Genomic DNA, 27,266 nt, shown 5'->3' with positions numbered 1-27,266 from the left:
AGGATAATATATTTCTATTTTTGTTTGTTTTTAATATTTATTTTTTTAGGTGTAGATGGACACAACACAATGCCTTTATTTTTATGTGGTGCTGAGGATCGAACCCGGGGTCCTGCTTGTGCTAGGCAAGCGCTCTACCGCTGAGCCACAGTCCCAGCCCCAGGATAATATATTTCACAATGAAAATTACAAAAATGTAATTCTGCTTTTAGTTACCCTTTTTTTTCAGTTGTAGATGGGCCTTTATTTTATTTATTTATATATGGTGCTGAAGATCTAATCCAGTGCCTCACACATGCTAGGCAAATGCTCCATCACTGAGCCACAACCCCAACTCCTATTTACCTTTTTTGAATTTGGTGTGAGCTTCCTGGACCTGAAAATCTAAGAACTAGACCATGAACTGATATGAGTTTACCAAGATAATGTCTTTCTGTTCTGATCCCTTCCCTCTTCACCTGTAGTATTTTAAGTTGCTGTCCACAAATCCACAGTTTCTTTATATCTTCTACTTCCATTGTCAACACAAAATAATTTGAATGTAAACATGTTTTAATTTTATAGCAGTAGCACTTGAGAGATTTTCTGCTTTAAAGTACTAAGACAGTGCCTCTCCCTCTCTCAATATTATTTTTATCCCTCTAATTTTCTTATAACTATGAATTATATAGAAATATTATTTTAAAAAAATATATTTTTTTATTTATATGTGGTGCTAGGGATTGAACCCAGTGCCTCACACATGCTAGCACTCACCCCAGCACTCCTAGAAGATATTCTTAATAAAAAGATACGTTTATAAAAATGTCAATTTGGGGATAATTATATACACACAACTGTATAGAAAGAGTACAGGGGAACTTTTGGTGTTTTCGAAAATTTAGAAAAGATTAGAAAATTGCAAATTTTGAAATGTAGAAATTACTTTGTGAATTAATAAATGTGAAATAAGCTGCCTCTGTGTTAGTGTAGAAAATAGTTTATCAAGCTTTATACTGTTCAAATTGTGGGCTCCCTGTCATTTAGGGTTAGGGTTTAAATAAATATTCCCCTCTTAAGATTTTTTTGTTTTATTGTGGTACTAGAGATTGAACTCAGGATCCAGGTATGCTGTGCCACCAAGCTATACCCCAGTCCCTTTTTTTTTTTTTTTTTGGACAGAGTCTCACTAAGCTGCCCAGGCTGGCCTTGAACTTTCTATCCTTCCTACCTCAGCCCCCCAGGTCACTGGGATTACAGGCATTTTGCCACCACCCCTGACTCCTTCTTAGGGTTTGAGAGAGACCTTTGCTGATCATTCAAAGTAGGTTACCTCTATTTCTATGCCCTTTTAATTTCTCTTATAGCACCTATCACAAGTTTTAATGATCTTTTTTGTTGGTTTAATTATTTATTTGCTTCCCTCACAAGATCATAAAGTCCACAAAATATCATAAAGTCTTTTATTCACTAATGAATATTATTACTTAGGACAAGACCTAGGACTATAGTAGGTACCAAGTAAATGCTTGCTGAATGGATGAATGTACATTGTTTCAGCAAAATAGATGTATGCTATGAGCTCAAGAGCACACTGGAGGTACAATTATGAATGAGACACAGGCCTTACCCTCTATAAACTTACCTGCAGTATCTCCACTGATGGAGTTCCTATACTTTTATAGTTTTCATCAACACATTGCCAGCCTTCTTTTCTACAGACATAAAAATTATAAAACCACAATATATGACGTACATAGTATTTTAGAAAACCTCATTGTCATATGTATACATAGAAATTATATGTCTTTATTAAATAGGCTGACTGTGTAATAGCCAGGAACATATTTATTCCTTCTTTTGCTTTTAAATAGAATGTTCATTGAATAGAATTTGTCTGTTATATATGTCAACAAAACAATGAGTAAGTGCATCAGTCTTTTACTCTATATAAACCATTCATGGAACTAGTCGTTTTGAATTACATGGTGGTATAAAATAAAATAAACTGATTCTACCTATAATATATCACATGTTTTAATCTGGTTTTTTTTTTAGACCACTGAACTTACTTTTTATAGACCATCATCTTCAAATAGTACTTGCATGATCCCAATTCTAGCTTTGCAAAATATGTTACTAAAATTTCTTGTAGATCAGTTTGTGTGTGTGTGTGTGTGTGTTTTCATGGTAAATATGATGGTTGGTACATGATGCACCAAAAATATGAGGCTAGTTTCTTTTTTCTTAGTATTATATTTCATTGTTTCTAGTTTTGTTTTGTTTTCCCAAGAGGTAAAGACAGGTTTAAGGTGAAAAACAGAATATGTCATTTGGAGTTATTTAAATGGAATTAGTTTACTAATAATTTTGATATTGGTTCAATCCCCAGTCTCAAAAATAAAAAATACACGATATTTTGTAATTTTATTATTTTGTAATACTTTTTTTCCTTCTTTTTTTGGTAGCTCTGAGGACCAAATCCAGGGCCTTGTGCATGCTTACAAGCAAATGCTTCACCACTAACTGTAACCCAAGCCCCATAACACCTCTTGATTTCTATAAGTGCCTTGAGATTTTCCAGAATCACATTTGAGATTCAGATGTTTAATTTTTTATGACCTTGAATGTGAATATTATTATTGCATTTTTATGTTTTATTTTCAAATGTGTGAAGGACAGTTTTAAATCTAGGTAGTATTTGTGCATATTATTCTTTATATGCCATCTGATAGCCTTTCTATTGATATATATGTAATGTTGGGGCAGCCTTCAAAAATTGAATAAAACTAATACTATAGATGTATCTTAAGATAAATAATGCACATTATAAATGGAGATTTTATATAATCATGCTTTGAAGATTTAAGTATTTATTCCTTTCTGTGCTCAACTATCTCTTTTTTCCTTCATGTTTTTCAACTACAAGATAATAGTTTTAAAATTTCAATGGGGGGAGGGTAAAATATGGTAGTTCTTAACATTTCTTAACATTTTCACTTCCCAGAGAAAATCATTATTAATGTGTTGGAATGTATCCTTTCAGACTGTGTGTGTGTACACATCTATACACAATTGTGCATGTATGTGTATTAGAAATATATCCTTTAATACTGATTCTAATCCTAAAAGCTGTATGACTGGTTACTCTTAAGGTAATAAGTATGAGATGAGAAAATGGTATGCTTTTCTTAGAAAGTTTTAACTATTGGTAGAGTAAATAAATTTTTAAATGGGAGAATCTATAGGAAGAGGGGAGAGGTGGCAACAATTTTTTTAGCAAATGAATACCTTTAGGATTCTCTCTAGTAGAAACAGTCCTGTAAATTTAGAACTACTTATTCAAATTATTTTAAAAAATTGGAATTATTTATTTCAAATGTGTTGTTTATTTTATGATGGTAGATACTTGATTTCAGAGTTTTAAGTATTTCTTTTGGAGCTTTATATTTCATACAAACATTAGATTTTGAAATTTACTACCTTCATAAATTGCAAAGTAGAAACCTCAAATTGCCTTTTTATTTATTTAATATACTTTTATTTTTAATTGGCACATAGTAATTGTGCATATTTATGGTGCTCAAGGTGACATTTCAATACATGTATATGATGTATAATGATCAAATCACAATTATTGGCCTATCACCTAGGTCACGTTTTATTTTATGTGTTGGGAATCCTCTCTACTAGCTCTTTTGGATTGAACAATTAATTGTTGTCAACCATAGCTATCCACTGTGCTGCACAAAGTTAGAATTTATTTCTCCTATTCAACTTCCCTCTCTACCCATTAACCATCCCCTTCCCATTTCTTCCTTCCCCATAATCTTCCCCCAAATTGCCTTTAAATATTTAAAATTTGAAAATTATATGATGACCTTTTAAACTCATTTAAACTCATTTTTAACCCCATTTGGTTATTACAAAAAGTTAGAAAACATATTTTGAATTTTTTTAACAATTTTTTTTTAAAAAATATTTCTTATCAAATGGGAAAAAATTGGATAAATGAAAGGAAAAAACATCATAATACCATTACCATATTTAACCACTATTTAGGTAGAACTCAAAGATGTAGAAGGAAAGACTGGTGGGAGACAAAATGTGATCAGAAATCATTTATGGTGGTATGGTGGTGGTATAGACTTTTTCTATATTTATTTATATATGTATTTATTTTATGTATATATATATATATAAATGACAGTGGAATGCATTACAATTCTTATTACACATATACAGCACAATTTTTCATATCTCTGGTTATATGCAAAGTATATTCACACCAACTTGTGTCTTCATACATGTACTTTGGATAATAATGATCATCACGTTCCACCACCATTTCTAACCCCATGCCCCCTCTCTTCCCCTCCTACCCATCTGCCCTATCTAGAGTTCGTCTATTCCTCCCATGCTCCCTCTCCCTATCCCACTATGAATCAGCCTCCTTTTTCTATATTTATATACACATAGAATATTACATTGGAAAGAAGAATTTTACTATTGTTCTTTGAAGAAACAGTTAAATTATAAAGTAAAACTAATTGAAGACTATAGTAGAAAAATATGCATTAACATATTTGATAGAGGTGTTACCATACCATTCCTATTCTGTAAGAGTTGCTTTCTAGTGAAATGGTAGAAAAAAATCATTGTCACTTTGTTTCTGCTATTATTTTGGTTTATTAGATTCTTGAAAACAGATGGTACTATTAATTGTTTTGTAGTATACTTTAAAAAATAGTTGTCAGTATGCTGCTTCAGTTAAGTTTTTTCTGGATTGCTTTCAGGCATTGTTTAAAATTAAAAAACCTCATTTGTAGTATTCTTTCTATACATTCATTCAACCATTACTAAGAATGCTATTGTTTGTTTAGCACTGTGTCAAGTCTTGGGAATGGAAAATCTGATAGGCCACTGACCTTGCCCTGAATCTGAAAATCTTTTTAGTTTAGAAAGAGAAAGAGGAAAAGTAAACTAAATTAGCCTGCAGTATGATAGGGTCTAAGGTATTGATGTACATGTGAACCTCAAAGAAGGATACCTATGTAACTATCTCTCAGAAAAACCTAGAGGGAATGACACCTAAATTGAGTTTTAAAGAATGTGTAACAATTATTGGCCTTTAGGGAATTAGAGCCATGTGGTTTTGTTGCTTTATAAAAATCAAGACTAGGTATGATGTGAAGTGGAACAGCAGGTAAGGGTCAACTCTTCCACAGCGCTTTTTATGCCGTGAAAAAGGAACCTGGACTTTACCATGTGGGTTTGGGAAACCAGTAAATGTTTAACTCTGAAGGCTGTTTGGTAGATGGATTTGGGGAGCACAAGACTCAAGGGAAAATCACATATGAGGTAGTGGCAGTAATCTAAGTAGAAAACAAGGCCTGATCAGAACAGTAGTAGTAGAAGGGATGGAGACAAGTGTGAGACTCTGGTGGACTTTGCTAAGTATCTGATCTTTGATCCCTTTTGTGGTTTCTTTTTTTTTTTAATATTTATTTTTTTTTAGTTGTAGTTGGATACAATTTATTTATTTATTTATTTATTTATGGTGCTGAGGACTAAACCCAGGGCCTTGTACGTGCTAGGCGAGTGCTCTACCACTGAGCCACAACTGCAGCCCCCTTTTGTCATTTCTATTACCAGTAAACATGACTTCATTGAAGGTATTTGTATACCAAAGGAAATAATTCACCTTTTTTTTTTAACAAGTTGTTGATGTCTAGATTTCTATAAGACCGGTCCATGTGCTGCCAAATTTGACCTCTAGTGGAGGTATTTGTATAACCAAAGGAAGTGATTCGCTTTTTTTTCCCACCTTGAACCAGTTGTTGATACCATAATTTCTATTAAAAAAAGACTGGACGTGCTGTCAAATTTAACAATATTTGGTCGCTAGTGGAGGTTTAGTATCAATGAAAAAGGCATAAGCTTTGGGAATGATAAACAATTCAAATCCTAACTCTGCCACTTACTAGCTGTGTTTTCTTGGGAGAGCTTTTAAAATAATCTGAATTTGTTTCCATGTCAGTAAAGTACAGCTTAGTTGTGATGAGTAAATGAAGCTATATAAAAAGTGTCTTCTCAGAGACAGGTAGAGAATAGAAGCTTAGGAGGATAAGGGACTTATCCTCCCATAAATTTGAAGGTGGTAAAAATTGGTTCTTAGCAGAGGGAAGGTAAAAGCAAAAAACTTACCCTAATAATTAAAATTAAGCTATGCATACAGTATAAATAAATATACACATTATATCCATGGCATTCGAAGTAAAGTAGTAAAAATGATATTTTTCTTGTTAGCATACAATGGTCAGTTCTGAATGGGTTTAAAATGTTTTCCTAATAAATGATATACTAAAGTATTTTAGAGAATACTGAGTATCTTGAGAATAACATTAACAATAATTAAATGATGGTTATTGCCACAAAAATAATGTATCCAAATGAAATTTAATGATAAGTTCAGCAATCAGAGTTTTTATGAGTATTTATTAATATTTCTGTATATGGGCAGTTATTAATATTCAAAGAATTTAATGAAACATCTGTGTCTTACCCTTAAATATGACTCTTCTAGTAATAGTATTGCATCATTAGTATTAAATAAAGTGTGTATGTGTAATTAAATGTTTTGGTTAACTGAAATTTTAAAAAATTTTAAGTGCCGAGACTTTCTAAATTTGTGTATATTATGCTGAGGATAACTTTAGCCAATTACCATACAAATTCATATTCCTGTTTATGAATGTGGGAAGAGATTAGAACTCAAGAGAGAGTATAAGTATATAGTGATTAATTAGGATTATTAGTTATTCTCATCTAAAGCTTAAGTCAGATCTTGTAGCAAAGATAATTTAACAATTTATTTCTTAAAATTAACTAAAAATTTTCTGATAATAAAAGTGCTTACATGTACATTAACAGGTTAGAAAATCATGAAAGTATAAAGAAGCAAATAAAGACAACCATATTCCACAAATGAAGTTAACTTTAATGCCCTTTTCATTCTTTGACTCTTCAAAGGTGATTATCATACTCAACTTTTTTTGGTGGCCAGGGATTGAATCCAGAGCCTTGTGCATGCTAAGCCTGTGCTCTATGTTCTACCACTGAGGTACATCCCCAGCTAGTCATTCTCAACTTTTTGTTTGAAACTTATTATTAAAATAGATAATAAAAGATAAAATAGATAATCAAAGGATGCTTTTGGAAAAAAATATTTTTGTGAAATAATAGTTGGTTTGTGGATATTTTATGGCCTTTTAAAGATTATTCTGAATATCTTCAACAAATAATTTTTCTCAAATTTTTATTTTTATAGTCAACTTTAGAACAACAGAATACAATGTTAATTATTTGTGTGCAGTCTGTTTTTCTCCCTAGCCCCTTCTTTTTATTTTTACTTTTTTTAACATAAATATAAAATATTCAATTTTATATTTTATTTTAAAAAATAGATATCTTTTTATAACCTTTTCTGTTCTAGTCCAGAATTTGCAAACTAGTTTCCGTTGAGCTGGATTGACTTTTCAGATACATTTGTTTAATATGCAAAGTCAACTCATGTAGTTTTAAAGACATTTTAAAATTAGCTCCTACATATTAAAAATTTGGATTTCCTGGATGTGATGATGCAGGTCTGTACTCCCAGATACTTGGGAGGCTGAGGCAGAAGAATTGTAAATTTGAAGTCAGGCTGGGCAATTTATGAAGTTCTTGTCTCAAAATGAAAAAAGGGCTAGGGATGTCGTTCAGTGATGAAGTGCTTGCCTAACATGCGTGGGTACAGGATTCAAATCACCAGTTCTACAGGGGTAAAATTTTTTGGATTTCTGGCCTGTATTGAAAAGCTCCATGGTATTGAAACAGTGGGTCTGTACTCTTCTATGATAGTACTTGGCAGTGGCTGCCACCTTTAAATGGTTCATTCATTTTCTAGGGTGCCACTATATCATTTCTCTATGTGCACCTGGATGCTTCACTCAGGAGTTCTGTCTTGAAATCTCTGTTCTAGTGTGATCTGCATTAAAGCAACCCTGGGTGGACAATAACCTCTTTTTTTTTGTTGTTGTTGTTGTTTAAACTGTTATCTGTTTTTGTCTTACAGGTGAAGATGTATGGTCTTATGCAAAGGGACTTCCTCACATGTTTCAGCAGGGTGGTGTATTCTACAATATTATGAAGAAAACCATGGGTATAGTTAATTCCTCATTTTATTCTTAAATAATATTTCCACTTGAGCTTTTATTAGATTAAGAAAGTTCAAATAGTATTCTATTGAAAATATTTCTAGCCAGGCATAGTGACACCTGCCTGTGGTCCGAGGTGCTTATTAGTAGGCTGAGGTAGGAGGATCACTTGAATTTAGAAGTTTGAGGCCAGTCTGGGCAGCATAGGGACACCCTGTTTAAAAAGGAAAAAGTGTGTGTGTGTGTGTGTGTGTGTGTGTATTTCCAAAATTAAATTTTAAGTATATACAGTTCTTTAGCAGTCTGCCTAGTTAAATTGGATAACTTTCCTGACATAGGTAGCTGGTTTTCTGTTCTGTTACAAAATTACGAAAAATTCCTATCACTACCTTGCTTCCATTTTCTAATTTAAATTATATATATAATTTTCAACAACTAAAAGACAAGTTGTGAAATTAGAATCATATTTTGTTTTAATGCTGGTGACTATCCCAGATCCAGATAATATAGTATCTTTGTTGTTTTTGTGTTTTAGCCATAATTATATTTCATTGCTTTCTAGGTTTTAGGAAATAGCCCATCTTACATTTAACTTCTTTGACATTGTGTGTTTACTATTTATAAAGATATATGTATTCTTATGTATCTGTCAAACTGCCTTCAGAGTTTTAAAGTCTGAAGAAAGAAGTTGCCAGGGCATGTTTTTCAACCTCACACATTTTTTTTAAAGATTGGACGTGAATGCTTTTGTCCCTGGATTTATCACTGGCTTATCTCACTATTTCACCTACCGGTCTGGCCTTGTTAGATAGGAAGGGTAAAATCTCTGTTTTATTTTCAATTCTTCCTGTACACATTTCTTTCTTTCTTTCTTTGAAAAAAATCCCTCCAAGTTGGCTGTTATAGAAATGTGCAAACATACACACAAGTAGAAAAAACATTAGTGAAATCCTATTTATGCACCGTTTACCCCATTCTTAACTGAACTGTTTTTAAGTAAATCTTAGACATACTTAAGTATGTATTTCTAAAGATAAATGCTTTTTTTCTTCTAAAAAATAATCATAATACTATTGTCACATCTAAAATGTAAACAACCATATATTTTATTTATTCATTATTATTTTTTTTTAATGTGGTGCTGGGGTTTATACTTGTGGCCTTGTACATGCTAGGCAGGAGCTCTACCACTGAGCTACAACTCCAGCCATCTTAACAATAATTTTTTAGTATCATCAAATAGTCATTTATTGTTTAAATTTCATTGATATTTGATTTTTTTATTGTCTGTCTCAAAAAATGGTGTGTGTTTTTGTTCATTTGAATCAAAAACCAAAGAATGCCTTTCTTTCTTTCTTTCTTTTTTTAAAGATATTATAATTGAGACATAATATATAGAGTAAAATTCATCTTAGGTTGAATACCACTTATCTGAAATTATTTGGCCCGGAAGTATTTTAGATTTGGGATTTTTTTTTAATTTTTGGAATATTTGCACATTTATAGTGAGATATCTTGGGTGTGGGACCCAAGTCTAAATACAAAGTTCACTTGTGTTTCATATATACCTATACACATAGCCTGAAGGAAATTTTGTGAAATATCTTAAATAATTTTGTGCGTGAGACAGGGTTTCACAATGTGGAATTTTCCATTGGTGGCATTGTGTTGGGGTTCAAAAAAGTTTTGGATCTTGGAACATTCTGGATTTTGGATTATTGGATTTGGGTTGCTCAATCTGTACATGAATTTTGAGAAAAATGTATGGTCATGTGACCACCACATTCAACATACAGAATACTTCCATTACTCCAAAAAGTTGTCTTCTGCTCCTTTTAGTCAGCTCTCCTCCCTTATCTTCATTCCCTGGCAACTACTGATTTGTTTTTTGAGTCTGTGTTTGTTTTTTTCACATTACCATATAAGTGGAATCACTTAGTGTAACCTTTTTGTGTTTGGCTTCTTTAATTTAGCACAAGAATTGACAAACCATGGCCAGAGAGCCATATCAGGTCTGCAGCCCACTGTGTATAGTGTTGTTGGAATACAGCCATAATCATGTTTACATGTTGTCTATAGTTGCAATTTGCACTGTAGTAACAGTTGAATAGTTGGGGTTTTTTTAAAATATTTTTTTTTAGTTGTAGATGGACACAGTACCTTTCTTTTATTTATCTTTGTATGTGATGCTGAGGATTGGACCTAGGGCAAGCACTCTATCACTGAGCTACAACCCCAGCCCAAAGTTGAATAGTTGTGACAGAGACATTATAATCCACAAAACCTAAAATATTTATCATGTTACCCTTAATAAAAATTTTTGCCTATTTCTGTTTTATTTTTTAGTTATAAAGGAAAGAGGTTTATTTTGGCTCATGGTTCTGGCCTAAGGTTGAGGGTCCGTATATCTGTGGTCTACAGTCTGATTATGGTCTTCTTGCTGGCAAAGTCCTGAGACCATGTAGGCCATCACATGGCAATGAGACGATGAGGCATGAGACAATGAGCATGTGTGTGCCCTATTTCTCTTTTAACATCCATTTGAGATTTATCTGTCTTTTTTAAAATTTTTAATACAATTATTTTGTTTATTTATTTTTATGTGGTGCTGAGGATCGAATCCAGCGCCTCGCATGTGCTAGGCGAGCGCACTACCACTGAGCTACAACCCCAGCCCCCCTAAATATTTTTTTAACATTTATTTTTTTAGTTGTTGTTGGATACAATATTTTTAATTAATTAATTTATTTGTATGTGGTGCTGAGGATCGAATCCAGGGCCTTGCCCGTGCTAGGTGAGCACTCTACCGCTGAGCCGAAACCCTAGCCCCTGATTCAAATATCTTTTAGGTAGTAAACATAAAATATTTATCTTAAAAATAAAATCAAATTGATTTTTTTACTTTGTTGCAAAGTATGAGTCAGGCTTCATTTTTTTATGTATGAATGTTCAGTTGTTCCAGCACCATTTGTTGAAAAGACTATATTTTATCCACTGAGTTACTTTGGCATCTTTGTCAGAAATAACAGTTGACCCTGAATTGTGCACTTAAAAAGCATGAATTAATATCATATGCAAAATATACCCTCAATAATTTAGTTCTAAAAAATTGACCACATATGTGTGGGTCTAGTTCTAGAATCTTTTTTCTCTTTTGTTGATTTATGTCTCTCCTTTCATCAATGCCATATTCTAATTATTGTATCCTTATAATAATTCTTTAAATCAGTCACTGTGAATCCTTCTCTTTAGTCTTTTTCAAAATAGTTTTGGATTTTGTGGGTCCTTTGTTTATCCGTATAAGTTGTAGAATAAGCTTGTCAATTTCTACAAAAAAGTCTGCTGAGATTTTTATTGTGATTACTTTGATTATGTAGATCAAATCAGGGATACTTGATACCTTGACAACACCGAGACTTCCAGTTGGTGAAACTGTTATGTTTCTCTGCTTAAGTCTTAATTTCATCAAAATTTTGTAATTTTTTAGCATACAGATCTCAAGTACTTTGTTAGATTTATACCTAAATATTGATGGTTTTTCAGATGCTGTCATAAAAGATGCTTTTTTAAAAAAATCAATTTTTTCTGGTGTTCATTGCTAGTTCATGGAAATAAAATTGTTTTTATTTCTTGACCTGCACCTTGTGACCTTGCTAATAAATTCACATTAGTTCTTGTAGTTTTTTATTTTAGCAAATTCTTTGGAATTGTCTATAGGTCATCATGTCTTTTGCCAATAAAAGACAGTTTTATTTCTCCTTTTCAATCTGTATGCCTTTTATTTTTCTTGCCTTATTGAAATGACTAGGACCTTCAGTTCAGTATGGAATAGGTGTGATGAAAGCAGACTTGTTGCCTTGTTTCTTATCCTGAAAGGAACCATTCAGCCTGTGGATTTTTAAGAGATACCCTTTGTAAGATGGAATACATTCCCTTCTTTTCCCAAGTTTGTCAACAATAAATGTTGAGTTTAGTTAGATGTTCTTTTTCCACATCTATTGAGATGATCATATAGTTTTTCTCTTTCAGTGTCTTGAGAGGGCAAATTACATTGATTGACCTTTGAATGTTTAACCAACTTTGCATGCTAATTTGCTAATACTTCATTGAGTATTTTTATGATTATGTTTATGAGGGATAATAGTGTATAGTTTTCTTGTAATAACTTTAACCAGGGTACTACTGACTTCTTAAAGTAGTTTTGGAAAGCATTCCTTCCTCTTGTTTTCTACTAGATTTTGTAACGGCTTTGATATTACTTCTTTTTTTAATGGTTTAATAGAATTCATCAGTTACATTAACTTTGGAGCTTTCTTTATTGGCAGTTTTTTAAAAAATATTTTTTTTGGTTGTAGATGGACACAATATCTTTATTTTATTTATTTATTTTTATGTGGTGCTGAGGATCAAATCCAGTGCCTCTCATATGTGAGGCAAGTGCTCTACCACTGAGCCGCAACCCCAGCCCCTATTGGGCAGTTTTAAGGATGAATTTAATCTCTTTAACAGACTACTCTTCAAATTATCTCTTCTTGGGTAAGCTCACACCGTATACAAAATTAACTCAAAAAATGGATCAAAGACCTAAGTGTGAGAGCTATAACTAGAAAACTCTTCAAAGAAAACATAGGTGTAAAATTTCTTTACCTCCCAGATTAGGCAAAACTTTCTTAGATATGATGACACTGAAAGTATAAGTGACAAAAGCAAAAAGTAGATAGCTAAAAAGCAAATTTGTATTTGCAGAGGATATCATCAAGGAAACATAAAGACAATCCAGAGAATGGAAGAAAAATTTTCCAAACCATGTATCTGATAATGGACTTGTGTCTAGAATATAAAGAACTCTATAGCTCAACAAAAAAAGAAAGACATAACCATATTATTCAGGACCTAAAAAAATGAACAAAGGATCTAAATAGACATCTCTCCAAAGAAAATATGTAAACGGCCAACAGCACACGAAAAAGCGTTAATTTATCAGGAAAACAAAACCCAAAACCACTAGCATGACTGTAATAAAAAAAAGTCATATAATGAGAACTACTGACAAGGATGCAGAGAAAATGAAATCTTCATACACTGCTGGTGGGGTTGTAAGATGGCACAGCCACTTGGGAAAACAGTATAACAGTTCCTTAAAAGATTCAACAGAGTTTCTATATGACAAAGCAATTACATTCTTCAGTGTTTATCCACAAGAAATGAAAGCATATGTCCACGTAAAACCTGGTAGCATTATTCATAATATCCCAAAGTGAAAACAATGCAAATGTCTGTGAGTTTTGATGACAAAACATTGTGTATGCATACAACAGAATATTATCTATCAATAAAAAGGAATGAAGTGGGGGCTGGAGTTGTGGCTCAGTGGTAGAGTGCTCACCTAGTACATTCGAGGTCCTGGGTTTGATCCTTAGCATCAAAAAAAACATATAAATAAAATAAAGGTATTGTGTCCAACCACAACTAAAAAAAGAAAAAAGGACTGAAGTATTGGTACGTATTATATAGTTTGTGAAGACATTATGCTATATGAATGAAGCCAGTCACAAAAGACCATAAAATGAAATGTACAGAATTGAAACTATTACCTGTATATTGTTATTGAAATTTCACTGCACTTAGTAGCAGAGCACTAAGAATAGACATACTTAGAAGGACTATAAACCAGTGTTCACTTAGGGCTGAGGATGATGAAGAGGTGGGAGGAAATCAAGAGTCACTGCTAAGGCTTCTTTTTGGGGTGATGAAAAAGTTCTAAAAATGTAGTGATGGTCATACAACTCAATATACTAGAAACCATTTAGTTTTAAACTTACAATGGGTGAATTGTAGATGAATTTACCTTAGTAGAGTTGTTGATTTTAAAAAAGTTTGTGTATACTGTTAACCTTATTAAGAGTTAATTTAGAACTCTGGAGTCAGAATATCTGAAGCCAAATTCTGTCACCTTCTTTGTGATTTCTCAATCTCAGTTTCTTTATTTGTAAAGGGGATATGATAATAATGTCAGGGTTGTAAGGATCAAGTGAGATCATATTTATAAAGTGGTTAACAAAGGGCCTAGTACCTAGTAAACACTAAGAAAATGTTTGCTGTTATGATTATGATTAATCCAGTTGTTATTACAGAATTAAACTTTGTATGTGTGTGTGTGTAGTGTTGGAAGTGTGTGTGTGTGTGTGTGTGTGTGTGTGTGTGTAGTGTTGGGAATTAACCCAGGGCCTCATACATGCTAAGCATATGGTTTAACACGGAACTACATCCCCAGCCCATAAAGTTCCTCTTGACTGTAACAGAGTCATCTTGACTGTAACAGAGTCATTTTTTATTCATTTGTTTTGTTTTTTGAGACAGTCTTCATATGTTGCCCAGGCTGGTATTAAATTTGTGAGCTCAAGTGATCTTCCCTCCTCAATCTCGTGAGTATTTGGGACTGCAGGCCATTGCCACTATGCCTGGCTAACATAGACATTTGAAATGGATCATCATCATAAAATTATTTTATCTCCCTAAATACTTTCTCCTAGTATTAGTGGTAAAATTTTCTCTGTTTCAAATGATAGATTCAGGTGGGAAATTTATTATTATCTTTTGGTCAAAGAATCAAAGCAGGGCTGGGGATATAGCTCAATTGGTAGAGTGCTTGCCTTGCATATATGAGGCCCTGGGTTCCACCCCCAGCACCACACACACACACACACACACACACAAGAAAGCATATCAAGCCTTCCTCACCCCCAAGCGTACCATACCTCTATCCTCCAAAATAGGCAAAGAACATACCTCTCTTCATTCAAATCCACCCTAACAGATAGATGATGATTTGTACACTTGAGTAAAAATATTGCCCAACTTAACAACACTGAACTATTATTATTCCCATTCTTTATATTTGGAAAGGTATTTTTAAATTAATTGGCTTAAAATGTGGTAGTTTCCTTGCAGGTCTTGATACAGGGGTAAATGCAGAGATGAAATGGCAAATTTAGTTTTAACCCTGGTGTATGTATTCTTTATGTAATATTCAACTTTGCTTATGTTTAAACTTTATAAACAATGAAATTATATTATATACCTTCTTCTGTGACTTGCTTCTTTTGTACAGCACTTTTTCAGATTCATCCATGTTGATGAGTTCAACTATAGTTCATTCATTTTCACTGTTGCATAATATTCTATTGTATTATTTTAACACAATTCATCCATTGTTCTGCTGATGGACTTTTGGATGGTTTTCAGTTTTTTGATATAAGGTACCAGTGTAGCCATAAATACTAGTATAAGTTGTCTTTGGCACATTTGAGTAATGGAATTGATATGTAGTACAGAAATTTTAATGCAATTGATTCTTAGAATTCAAAGGACTATGTAAGTTATTTAAAACCTAAACAATTTATTTGAAAATTAATTCTTTTCTCTGATTATTTGAAATAGTCTCAAAGAGGTACTTTGGAACCACTCTTAACTTTCTGCAGGGAGAGAGGAGCCATTTGTAATATCTTATAAAATTGAAGTTGCCTAAATTCCCACAAAGTATTTCAGAATTCATTCATTGTTTCCTTCTTAATTTCTACAGCACTTACTAATAACACTTTGCTCATTTCTGTTTTACTGCATACAACAGGCATCATAACTTTCTTGTTTATATAAACTTTAATAGCTGCATATTACTGCATGTTGAATAGATATGTCATAATTTACTTAATCATTCTCTTGTTGAAATGTTAGATTGTTTCCCTGTATTTCATTGTAAATTATATTGATGAATGGTATGGTACCATAACTCCTACAAGGATAAGCATCATGGCAGCAGCCTGGAAACTATTATAAAACCTTTTTTGATGTAATAGAAGAATTAAATGTTTTGACTCCCTGACTTACATAAGGCACTGTAGGTATGTGCTTTCTATACTTTCTTATTTAATCCTCAAATAATTAGGAGAGAGGAGATGGAATACCCATCATTGAACTTAACTGGTTGTATTCTAATAATCTATTTATATTGTCTGTCTTCAAAGAATTACAGTATTTTATTTTTAAATCCTCAGTCTGGTTTAGTTCCTGGAACATAGTGAGGCTCAATAGGTATTATCCATTGAAGTGGATGTTAAAAAGCTTCCTGAAATTACAAAGTTCTCTTTGCTACCTTGTGTCTGGATCCATAGTTTAATAGATATTTGGGGTAGGGCATCGGAAGATAGTAAACTGAATCCAGAATGTGCCCAGAAAAGTACTATTTGGAACACATCTTTGACGATTATTATTTCTACTTTTTTTTGCCATTCTGGGATGAAACCCACAGTCCCACCATCCTAGGAATGTACTCTGCCACTGAGCTACACTGCCCTTGATTTTAATTTTTGCAAGTTGTTTGTTTTTTGTCAGTTGTTTCTGTTGAAAGTGTGTCGAGAGAAAATTCTACTTGGATTTTTATTAATTAATATTTTGCCTACCATTGAAATAAATGTTTATTTGAAATTATAATTTGAAATGTAATTTAAAATATTTTTATTATTTTTTTACATTGTATTTTCCTTGTAAGCTTAGCTGTTTGCTCAAGCATTTTCACTAACTTTATTAATAAAATAATGATTTTTTTTTTTTTTTTAACATCCCTTGGGAGAACTACTTTAAGATCTCCGGTAAGGTCTGGGGTTGTGACTCAATAGCAGAGTACTTGCCTCACAAATGCGAGGCACTGGGTTCAATCCTCAGCACCACATAAAAATAAATAAACAAAATAAAGATATTGTGTCCATGTATAATTAAAAAATATTTTTAAAAAAGATCTATGGTGATATACTTTTTTGTAATATAATAAATTATTTCTAATACATCTTGTTTTGAAACTATTACCTGTACATTGTTATTGAAATTTCACTACTTTAACCATAATTGTCTTAATGCTTTTGCTAATAATTTTAATATGTTAAATATCTTTTCCCTTTCTTTAGGTATGGCTGATGGCAAGCATTGTACTTTTCCACATCTACCTGGCAAAACTTTTGTCTATAATGCTTCTGAAGATAGACTGGAGTTGTGTGTGGATGCTGCAGGACATTTCCCCATCGGTCCTGATGTTGAAGATTTAGTTAAAGAGGCTGTAAGTCAGGTTCGAGCAGAGGCAACTACAAGAAGTAGAGAATCAAGTCCCTCACATGGGCTTTTAAAACTAGGTAGTGGTGGAGTAGTGAAAAAGAAATCTGAGCAACTTCATAATGTAACTGCCTTTCAGGGAAAGGGGCATTCTCTAGGAACTGCATCCACTAATCCACATCTTGACCCAAGAGCTAGGGAAACTTCAGTTGTAAGAAAGCATAATATAGGGACAGACTTTAGTAATAGTTCCACTAAAACAGAGCCTCCTGTGTTCACAGCTGCTCCTAGTAACAGTGAGCTTATTCGAATAGCTCCAGGAGTAGTAACAATGAGAGACAGCAGGCAGCTTGATCCTGATTTGGTTGAGGCCCAGCGAAAAAAATTGCAGGAAATGGTTTCTTCTATTCAGGCTTCAATGGACAAACACTTGCGGGATCAAAGTACAGAGCAGTCACCATCTGATCTTCCTCAAAGAAAAGTAGAAGTTGTGAGTTCCGCAAGGTCTGGGAGTCTTCAAACTAGCTTGCCTGAATCTTTTTCTTTAACTGGTGGCACTGAAAATTTGAATACAGAAACAACTGATAGCTGTGTGGCAGATGCACTGGGAGCAGCATTTGTCACAAGGTCAAAAGCACAAAAGGGAAGTTCCGTGGAGGAGCCTGAAGAGATGGATAGTCAAGATGCTGAGATGACTAACACAACTGAGCCAATGGATCACTCTTGATTTAATTAGAGGCTAATAAAGGCAGAATGTTTATTGTGAATATGTAATATTTGTTGGCTGGGCCACATAACTTGATTAGTCATTAAAAATCTTGTACGTATATAATTCACAGATTATATCTTGTTATTCAGTGCATGATAGCAAATGTGTGATTGGCAATAGCTTTTAATATACTGCTGCCCAGGCTGGCTCTGAATTCCTGTAAACTAGTTATTAGATCTGCTGAGTTTCTTCCATATATGTGGTTCATTGGAAGTTTTTTGTAATTTTAATTCCATGAAAGTCTTAATGTTTCAAACATGAAAATCTCTTGCTAAATATGTTTGATTTCTAAAAAGACCAAAACTGAGGAGGAAATCAGATTTTGCCAATGTTGATGCTATCAAGATAAGCATCCTACTACTATATTAAAGTGTCAAAAGATTTGTGTAAATTTGAAGGTTATCTGAACTAAATTGTATCTTAAAATTCATAAAATGATTTATTAGACAGTGGTATTCTGACATTTCCATGAACGTCAACACATTCATAGAGATAACTATTCTTAGAAAAATATCTTGAGAATGGAGTGTAACACAACATTTTGCTGATTTGAACAAAGTTGGAGGAAAATATCTGTCATAGAATGATAAAGTCAATGTGATTCAATTAGTTGCTGTCTGAGCCAGCACAGCCAACTGTGTGCTCTGTTGATAATATGTTACCATTATTTTTTGAATCCTGGCTGGTCAAGTGTCACCTAATTTTTTTTTTTTTTAACTCTTGCAGAAAAGTTGATTGCAAATTGTGTTAGAAAATTTAAAAATAATGGTAGCAGTAGTTAATTTCTAATTTTCAGAGTATGTCAGACTCACAGAGAATTTATAAATAAGAATTTATCTTTATGAATGAGTTACATTGTTCTACAATTTTGATCAATGGTATGTAAGCCTGTATATACTAAGTGTCCCCTTTGAACCAAAATGTTTCTTTTTTTTTTTTTCTTAGAGTCCATAAGATTTTCTTTATTTGTTGGCTTCAGTTTGGTTTGGATGCAAATTTTACCTCAACATACCCTGATGATCAACTGAGCATTTGCTTAAATAGTGTGTTCATTAAATCTTTAGTGCCAGTTTCCTAAAGAAGCAGCTTTCATGCTTATTCCTTAAAACAAAGAGTGTTATCCTGAAATTGGTATTGCACTATATTATCCTGTTCTGCAAATCTGTATTCTGAAATGTACATTTCAATTCATCTTCCTCTGTTCACTGAAATTAAGTTGAATTTGAATGGATGAAAGACAAAATGTATGTTAATACAATCTCTTAGAGCATTCAAAGCCTGGCTGTCTCTGTTTGAACATGTAACAGATGCAGAACTATTTGTAATTCTAAGAAAATGTACATCAGAAAGTATATTATCAGGTGTATAAAATTTTCAGTCTGCTGATTCATAAGGGATATAGACAGTACATTCTTGTTTTTCCAGATAAGAGAGGTTTTAGTCTTCTTTCTATGAAAGTATCTCTAACTGAATCCACATATTAAAGTTACTATCCATTTTGAATTAGGAAAGAAAGGAGAGTCTAGACATGTAAATTTACAAGTGTATCTGAGCAAGATATATATATTTGGGTTAGTTTTTAATCACAATATCACTGTTTTTCTTTGTAATATTTTATCTCCATTCTTTCATTTTCATTTTTACTTTCTCTATACATCAAAATAGCAGGAAAATTTAGAACTTTTGTATACTAGTTCTTCATAAAGTAAGAGAGCCACAAAATAATATTTAACACTTAGCATAGCCAGCTTTTGTATTAACTAAAAATTACAAATGTCAAATCACTAACCACTGTAATTATATTTGGCTTTTCAGCCATTGAAACATACACCCCCCCCCCCTTTTTTTTCTTTTGGATTTAAGTATAGGAAAACTGAGCAAAAATGTGCTGCTTCCAAGTAAATTATATAATCACCTTTCCATAACAAATATTTTCTGCATTGGTGGCTTGGTATATTTAATTAATAACTGCCAAATAGAATCTCAAAGCATTAAAGTAAAAATATCAAACAATTTTATCTCCTATTATATATATTTAGTATAAAATAACACCATGTGAACATTAGAAGATGTACTTAATCTCTGACAATATTCTATTTTCTCTAGCAACAGCAATGCTTTTAGGAAGCTATTTAGGTATGATTAGTAGCAATTTTGGTTCTCCCTTGATAAGGAATAAAAGGCTTGGTTCTGAGAACTGATCAGAGTTCTTGAAATTACTTTAAATCAGCTGAATATTTGAGCGGGGTAAATGAATGGTTTTTAATAAGTGGACCAAGTATCGTCCTCACAATTTCGAGAACAGGGTTTAAGTTTTTAAATCACTCTTAAATTTGCTCATATGACTGAAGAGTGATAACTTTTTTTTTTTCTTTCTTTCTTTTGTGATGCTGGGGATTGAACCCAGGGCCTTGGGTATGCATGACAAGCATTCTACCAGCTGAGCTATATCCCCAGCCCATGATTACATTTCAGTACTACGAGTTGTGATATTGCTGAATCTTTTGAGTCCAAGCTAGAGATTTCAAATCAACTAAAATATTTTTTAGTTCTAGATGTCACATTATAATCAATTCAGTCCAACAATTTAGTTATATTTGCAGTGTTTCAATGAACATTGAAATAATATTGGAATTTTTTTTTCTTCAGTGATCCATTGTATAGTTAATCATACCAAGTTTGAGGTGACAAACCAAAGTCCAGGTAGGGATGAAGGTGATCTAAGTTTAGAATATTGGTAATGAGAAAATGATTAAAATTCAAGAAACAAGACACTGCCAAATATGAGATAGAATGTAATTACCTCCAAGGAACTAAAGAACAAACATATGGCCCATTCTCTACCCAGGGTTTTTAAAAAAAAATTTTTTTTTTTTTTTTGGTAGTACTGGGGATTGGACCAGGGCTTTTCCCATGCTAAGTAAGTGCTCTGTCACTGAGCTACATCCCCAGCTACTCCCCTCCTTCTTTTTGTTTGTTTGTTTTGTTTTTTTGAGACAGACTTTTGCTAAGTTGCCCAGGCTAATTTTGAACTTGGAATCAACCTGCCTCAGCCTTCCAGGTAGCTGGGAATACATGCATGTACCACCGTACTCGGCTGTTGCAGGTATTTTTATATTTTATTTTTTTCTATAGTGAAGATTGAAACTAGAGCCTCACATATGCTAGGTAAGCATTTTACCACTAAGCTACACCCAATCCCTGTTTCAGGTATTTTATTAGAAAATTTTAGGGTAGATGCCAGAGAAATTTAGCAAATGCTATTGACTGAAATTTGCTTTATATTTTCCTATGAGTTTTAGTTTGATTTTTACAATCAAGCCTACTTCTTGCAATTAAGATCTCAATCTGAAATGCAGCTGTTTCAGCCACAGGTCCTAATTTGCCTTTATTTAAGTATCAAATTCATTGGAGAGAGCAGTGTCTTTTGCATATGGCCTCTTACCTCAGGGAAGATTACTTGCTAGCAACTCACATACTACTACTAATAGATTTTTGAGAATTACACTGATTATCACATGTTAGCTACTAGATGCAAAATTTATAACAGTATTGTTTTATGTAGTTACCTACTAATACTCCTAGTGAACATATCTCTAAATATTTAGACCACGCTAATAACTACCCTTTAGGTATAAACCTGTAACTTTTATCATCAATTCTCTTTCATTGGTCAATGTAAAAATAATATCATAAAAGTTTATTTCAGATTATTAATACAGTTTTGTTCTCATTTTTGAACAGTAATTTTAATTAACCCGTACTTAAAATATTGCAGGGCAGATTTTGAGAGTTTCATGGTTCTCAAAGCAAGATATCCATCGTAAGATTTTCATAAAAGAAAAAAGCCTTTGCAAACTGCTTTAAATTCCACTCAATATGAATTTAAAATGACCTTTTATAATAGTAGTAGATACTGAGTAAGTTGGGTACACATGTTCTATTTTTTAAGGTTATCATAATTTAACAAAATTGCACAACCTTGAGACTATTCACAATTAATAATTTTTCAAACCAGAATTACTCATGAAAACATACCATAGTAAAATATATATTGAAGAATTAAAATAACAGGGAAGAATCATCACCAGTGTTAATTGCAAGTTCTACCATTCTTGATCATTCTTTGGGATGCTAAGTGTTTCAATTCAATTTAATTAATGATACTTAAATCGTGGGAATTTTAACATTTGTTCCAAAATAGCAGAAATTGTTTTAGAAAAATTGTGAATTATTGAAGAAAATGCCATTGTATATCTGACATTTAAATTTTTTAATTATGAAGTCTACATGCTTTTGTAGTATAATATTAATACAATGATTATTATCTTGTAAAAGAAAAGGAAAACTAGTAAAGAAAAAAGTTATAGTTGATATTACCTGCTTGTGAGTATCAATTACTTAGTATTTTAAATTTTAAAATATTGCATACTTTTTTTTGGATTGCAGAAATCCCTTCCTGAGCCTTTATGCCTGTGGTAGAGCAATAAAAGACTGAAAAGGCTATCAGTATTTTCAGGTTCATTTTACTTTAAAGATTTAGTGTTAAGAACTGGAGAGTCTTTCTTTTTAGAGGGAAATGCTATTTAGAATATTTAAAAATAAGCAGTACTCATGTAAATATTTAGGAAAAAATAGCAAGTGCTTTAACTGCTCAGTAAAATAGTATAGATGTTATATTATGCTTAAGGCACTAGCTGTTACCCATTACTTTCTGATTTTGTGATTGCTGTGTACATTACATTTGAGTAATGAATATTTGGTAATAGTGTATTATAACAGTATATAGTGTTCTACAGCACACCTCATTGTACAGAATTTGAAGTTTTCTTTTATATCAATAATAAAACTATAAGTTAATACATACTGATTTTCCCCTAACTTCTCCACATTAGCATTTTAAAGTAATATTTTATTCCTAAGTTACCTGGAATTACACCTTAAAATTATAATGCATGAGCAAATAGTTGAGTTTTACAAAGAAATTCTTAAGTGTATTGAGTTTTTAAAAAAAAATTTCTTCAAGTGAGTTATTATAATACCCCAATGCAGATTCCAAAGCTAAATGAAATTGACCCAATTAGAAAAGAGTAGGCAGAACTTTTCTAGACAATGGGGTCATATAATGCTTACTGAATACTTAAAAGATATGTTCTCATAAAGAGAACTTGGTGGGGTGTGTGTGTGTGTGTGTGTGTGTGTGTGTGTGTGTGTGTTTTAAAAGGTACTGGTTATTGTTAATGAGGAAATGATGGGAAATACAGAAAACAGTACTAAACTACATTTGTATAGTTCAGCAATCAACACATTTACTTTTTAGTATATATGTTTAATATTTATTAGAGTAGACATTTAACTCAGAATATAGCCTCAGATGCCAGATTTCCCAGGTCCAAATCTTTGCACACCATCTACTGTGTGACCTCTCTGCTTCAGTTTCCTCTCTCAGAGAAAGATAATGACACCTACTCCTAGGGTTCTTATGAGGATTAAATGAGTTAACACATATCTGATGATTAAAACAGTGCCTGACACATAGTAAACACATATTTGCTGTTATTGTCATATGTTAAAGTAATGTGGTGGAGTTCAGTTTACATTCAAGTGGGATAAATCCTCACATGTAGGGCTCATAGTTCTGTTACATCTAAAATTTGTTTAATTTGTGGTATATCACTAATGGACTAAAAACTGGATATTTGTATGTTTTGCTATTTATATGAGGGCTTTTTGACCATGTGCAAAACTGAGAATCTGGAGAAGTGACAATCTGTGCTCTGTGACTTGAGTCAAGCTGTGGAGTTTTCAACACCTCCATTTCTGCTGTAACCTGTGGTTGCACAATTGTTACCGTTGTGTTCTGCTGACAATGTCATCATGGTCTCTCTTGTTGAGGGTCATGCTGATGGAACAGGTAACGTGGGTGTGAGCCCCAAGTAAACTAATCATAATAACCTTTGCTTTATGCTGTGGCTACATTTGTCCCAGTCTTGGACTTGAGGTCTTGTGCATGCATACCACTGGTGACTGAACATCAAGGTAGAGCTCTCAAAAACTCTTCAATGAATAAAAGATGAACATCCTACTATGACAGTTCATTATGAACTTTATTTTTATTGAATGGCTCTTTTAGACCCCAGGAACTGCAATTCTGACTGAATAATTGTTTCAAATAATTAAAAATGTCTATAGAAAAATTGAAGTCTTTAATTGGTTTTTTTTTTAATTTTTAGTTCTTGGCAGACACAACATCTTTGTTTGTATGTGGTGCTGAGGATCGAACCCGGGCCGCACGCATGCCAGGCGAGCGCGCTACCACTTGAGCCACATCCCCAGCCCCTTTAATTGGTTTTTTGAAACCATATATGATACACTCAGGTGAAAAACTTGCAGACTCTTCAAATTTGCCTCTCACTGGAATTAAACCTGTTCTTGGTCTAGTTGTCATGCCACATAATTCACAAATGAAAACATAAATTATGTGAGAATCTGGGGGCATTATTCTTGTTTGTTGGTTCTATATGTAGAAAGAAATTATGTATGGTATAATGAGTCATTTTTATATTTGATTTATGAAATCAGCATATTATGTAGTTATACTTGGATCATACATTCATTCAAAACAAGTACTGATCAAAAGCTAAGCTTTTCTAGGAACTGGGGAAACAGTTCTGAATGAGACAAATTTCATGCTCTAAGAGCATATATCTCAATGATGGAGTCAAACAAAAACCACACTCATAGTAGCTTCTAGTGACCCTTTTACCTACATCCAGGCAATAGGCTAATATTTTAACATACAATAATTCCTAAAATGATCCTTTGTGGCTGGTTACCATCACTCCATCTTTCAGGGAAAAAGCTGATACAGTTTAGTTTACACAGGTCCTGTTGTTAGTAGATAAAAGCTGGTTTTTAAATCCAGATGTTTATGTCTCCACAGTCTCTGCTCTTAACCTCAATGCATATTTCATAATTTAGCACAGAAGTAAAATGTGGTGCTCATGTCTTCATAAAATCTGTTGTTAAATATAGCTTGTTTTGAGGTACACCAACCTGGTTTGAACTCATTTCAATGTATAGTATCTGACTGTAATTTCATTCCCTAACAATTCCCTCTTTGAACCCTAACCTCCCTGCCAAATTCCTTCCTTGTTTCCTGCCTACAAATTTGGAGGAGCTTTCAGAAAAGGTTTAAGAATTTCTAAGTAGACCAATCTGGATAAATTTGAGAATCAGTGGATAGATAAAAAGCCCAACTGCCTCACTACAAGGATGAAGAATAATTATTAACAGCATATCTGTTGCTTTGGTAGGAGAATTCCCCAAAGGCGATATTTCTTAATGTATAATTTATGGACCATGTGCATCTCTCTTAGAAAATTGTGGAATCTTTGCTAAGCCTCAGGAATAATAAGGTGGTGAGAAAGACACTTCCTGCCACCATTATACAACTATTAAGTGCACAGAGAAGGGGAATAATGGGTGGTATGGGATTACTTTGTGGGAGAAACTAACCTGACTTGCTCATCATTAAGGAATGTTGCCTGAGAGATAATCCGTTAGCTGATACTTAAACAATAGGACACTTAAAAATCAAATTGGCATCTGGTGCTGTGGCACATGCCTGTAATCCTATGGCTCAGGAGATTGAGGCAGGAGGATCACAAGTTCAAAGTCACTTTGCTAAGTCACTGAGTGACTTAGCAAGGCTCTAAGTAACTTAGCGAGACCCTGCCTCAAAAAAAAAAAATCAAGTTGGTAAAATTCATCATCTCCAGAAAGATTTTACTTATAAGTCCAGTTCATCAAGCAAAATTAAATGGGATGATTATGTTTGCCACAGTGTAGACCCCAATTCTACCCCAAAACTACCGGTGGTGGCCTAGTTGAATGAAGAATGAGAATTTGAGAAAACTTGAAAATAGGGCTGCTAGGAAAAGAGAAAAACTGGTTGTAAGAATCTGCATAGTGTGTGAAAACTTCAGAAACAATGAAGTAATAGGTAAATTAGATGCATAAATGCATAACAAAAACATAAGCAAAAAAGTAATGCAAGAATCCAATTTTGAAACTAATTAAAAGAAACTAAATGGATTGAAAAGAGATCAGTGGGTTGGAGGGAGGGAGTGGTGAGGAGAAATACTGGGGATTGAATTGGAGTGGGTTGGAGGGAAGGGGTGGTGAGGGGAAGTACTGGGGACTGAATTGGAGTTGGTTGAGTTCATAACTTTGTGACAACGTCAGGGGGTATCCTGGTGTTGCATACAACAAAAGAAAAAAAAAGAATCAAAATTGGGGTGAAAGCCCTCAGTTTTGATTTCTTTCAACATTATCAGGATTATAGAAAGCCTCATTTCATTTCTCTAGATGTTTATGGCCCTTTACCAGTATCTGTCACCTTCTCTTTTCCTTTAAGCAGTTGTACTGCCAGAGTGGCTGGTAACCAAATGTGTATCTTAAGTTATACTTAACGATATTCCTTTTCAATTTAAGATTATCATTATGTAATCTTTCTTATGGAAAGTGATTTGACTCTTTAGTAAATATTACAATGTTATTAATTTATTATTGGTTCAGCAAAGTGATTTAAAAAATTAGATCAATATCTGAAAAATAAGTTATCCATAAAAACTTCTCATTGAAATAGACCCTGACTTTTTCCCTTATTAAGTTGTTCTCAAAGTAATATACACACATGGTTAAAACAATATAAAGCCACCCAGCATCCCCGCCTCAATTGTTAAATCAACCATTTCTCTTTGGTGAGAAAAATAAGGTGTTTATAGATCTAATCTCCTGGTTTATCAATATTAAATAGTATTTTATTTCCTCCTCATGGAAGATGAGGTCTTTGCCCTATTTAGGTTATCTTTATAACTTTAAATAATATACTTAATTCTGTTTATTGAGCCATCAACTTTAGATACTATCTCTTGTCTCTCCAGCATATAAAATGAGAAAATTAGCAAGTCTACTCTCAAATACACTATCCCATTGTACTTCCTAAATTTTATCAACTTTATTACTTACAACTTTTACATTATCGAGGTTTATGGTATTCAAAAGGTGTTTTTGAAACCATAATTGCTTTTTTAAAAAGACATCTGTAGTTTGATTAACTTAATAGCCAATTAGGGTTAAATCAAATGTTGTAAGAGCTTTTTTCCTGGTATGTCAGCTAGAAGTTGGAGCTTTCCCAGGGAAGATACTTTAAT

At 33.0% G+C, this 27,266-nt stretch overlaps 1 protein-coding gene across 1 annotated transcript in view; it reads left to right on the top strand.

Moving 5' to 3' along the window:
* Positions 1-24,136, top strand: part of Vcpip1 (valosin containing protein interacting protein 1) — a 29,058-nt gene extending 4,922 nt beyond the window's left edge. Inside the window, exons 2-3 of the mRNA XM_027932843.2 lie at positions 8,096-8,182; positions 17,138-24,136. Coding sequence (XP_027788644.1) covers positions 8,096-8,182; positions 17,138-18,006 — 956 coding nt within the window. The 3' untranslated portion in view covers positions 18,007-24,136. The remainder of the gene's footprint in view (positions 1-8,095; positions 8,183-17,137) is intronic.
* Positions 24,137-27,266: the final 3,130 nt, after the last annotated feature.

The sequence above is a fragment of the Marmota flaviventris genome, chromosome 15, assembly GCF_047511675.1.
Source record: "Marmota flaviventris isolate mMarFla1 chromosome 15, mMarFla1.hap1, whole genome shotgun sequence".
Lineage (NCBI taxonomy): Eukaryota > Metazoa > Chordata > Mammalia > Rodentia > Sciuridae > Marmota > Marmota flaviventris.
The sequence above is the reverse complement of the archived record's forward strand: the minus strand, read 5'-3'. Positions and strand labels throughout refer to the sequence as shown.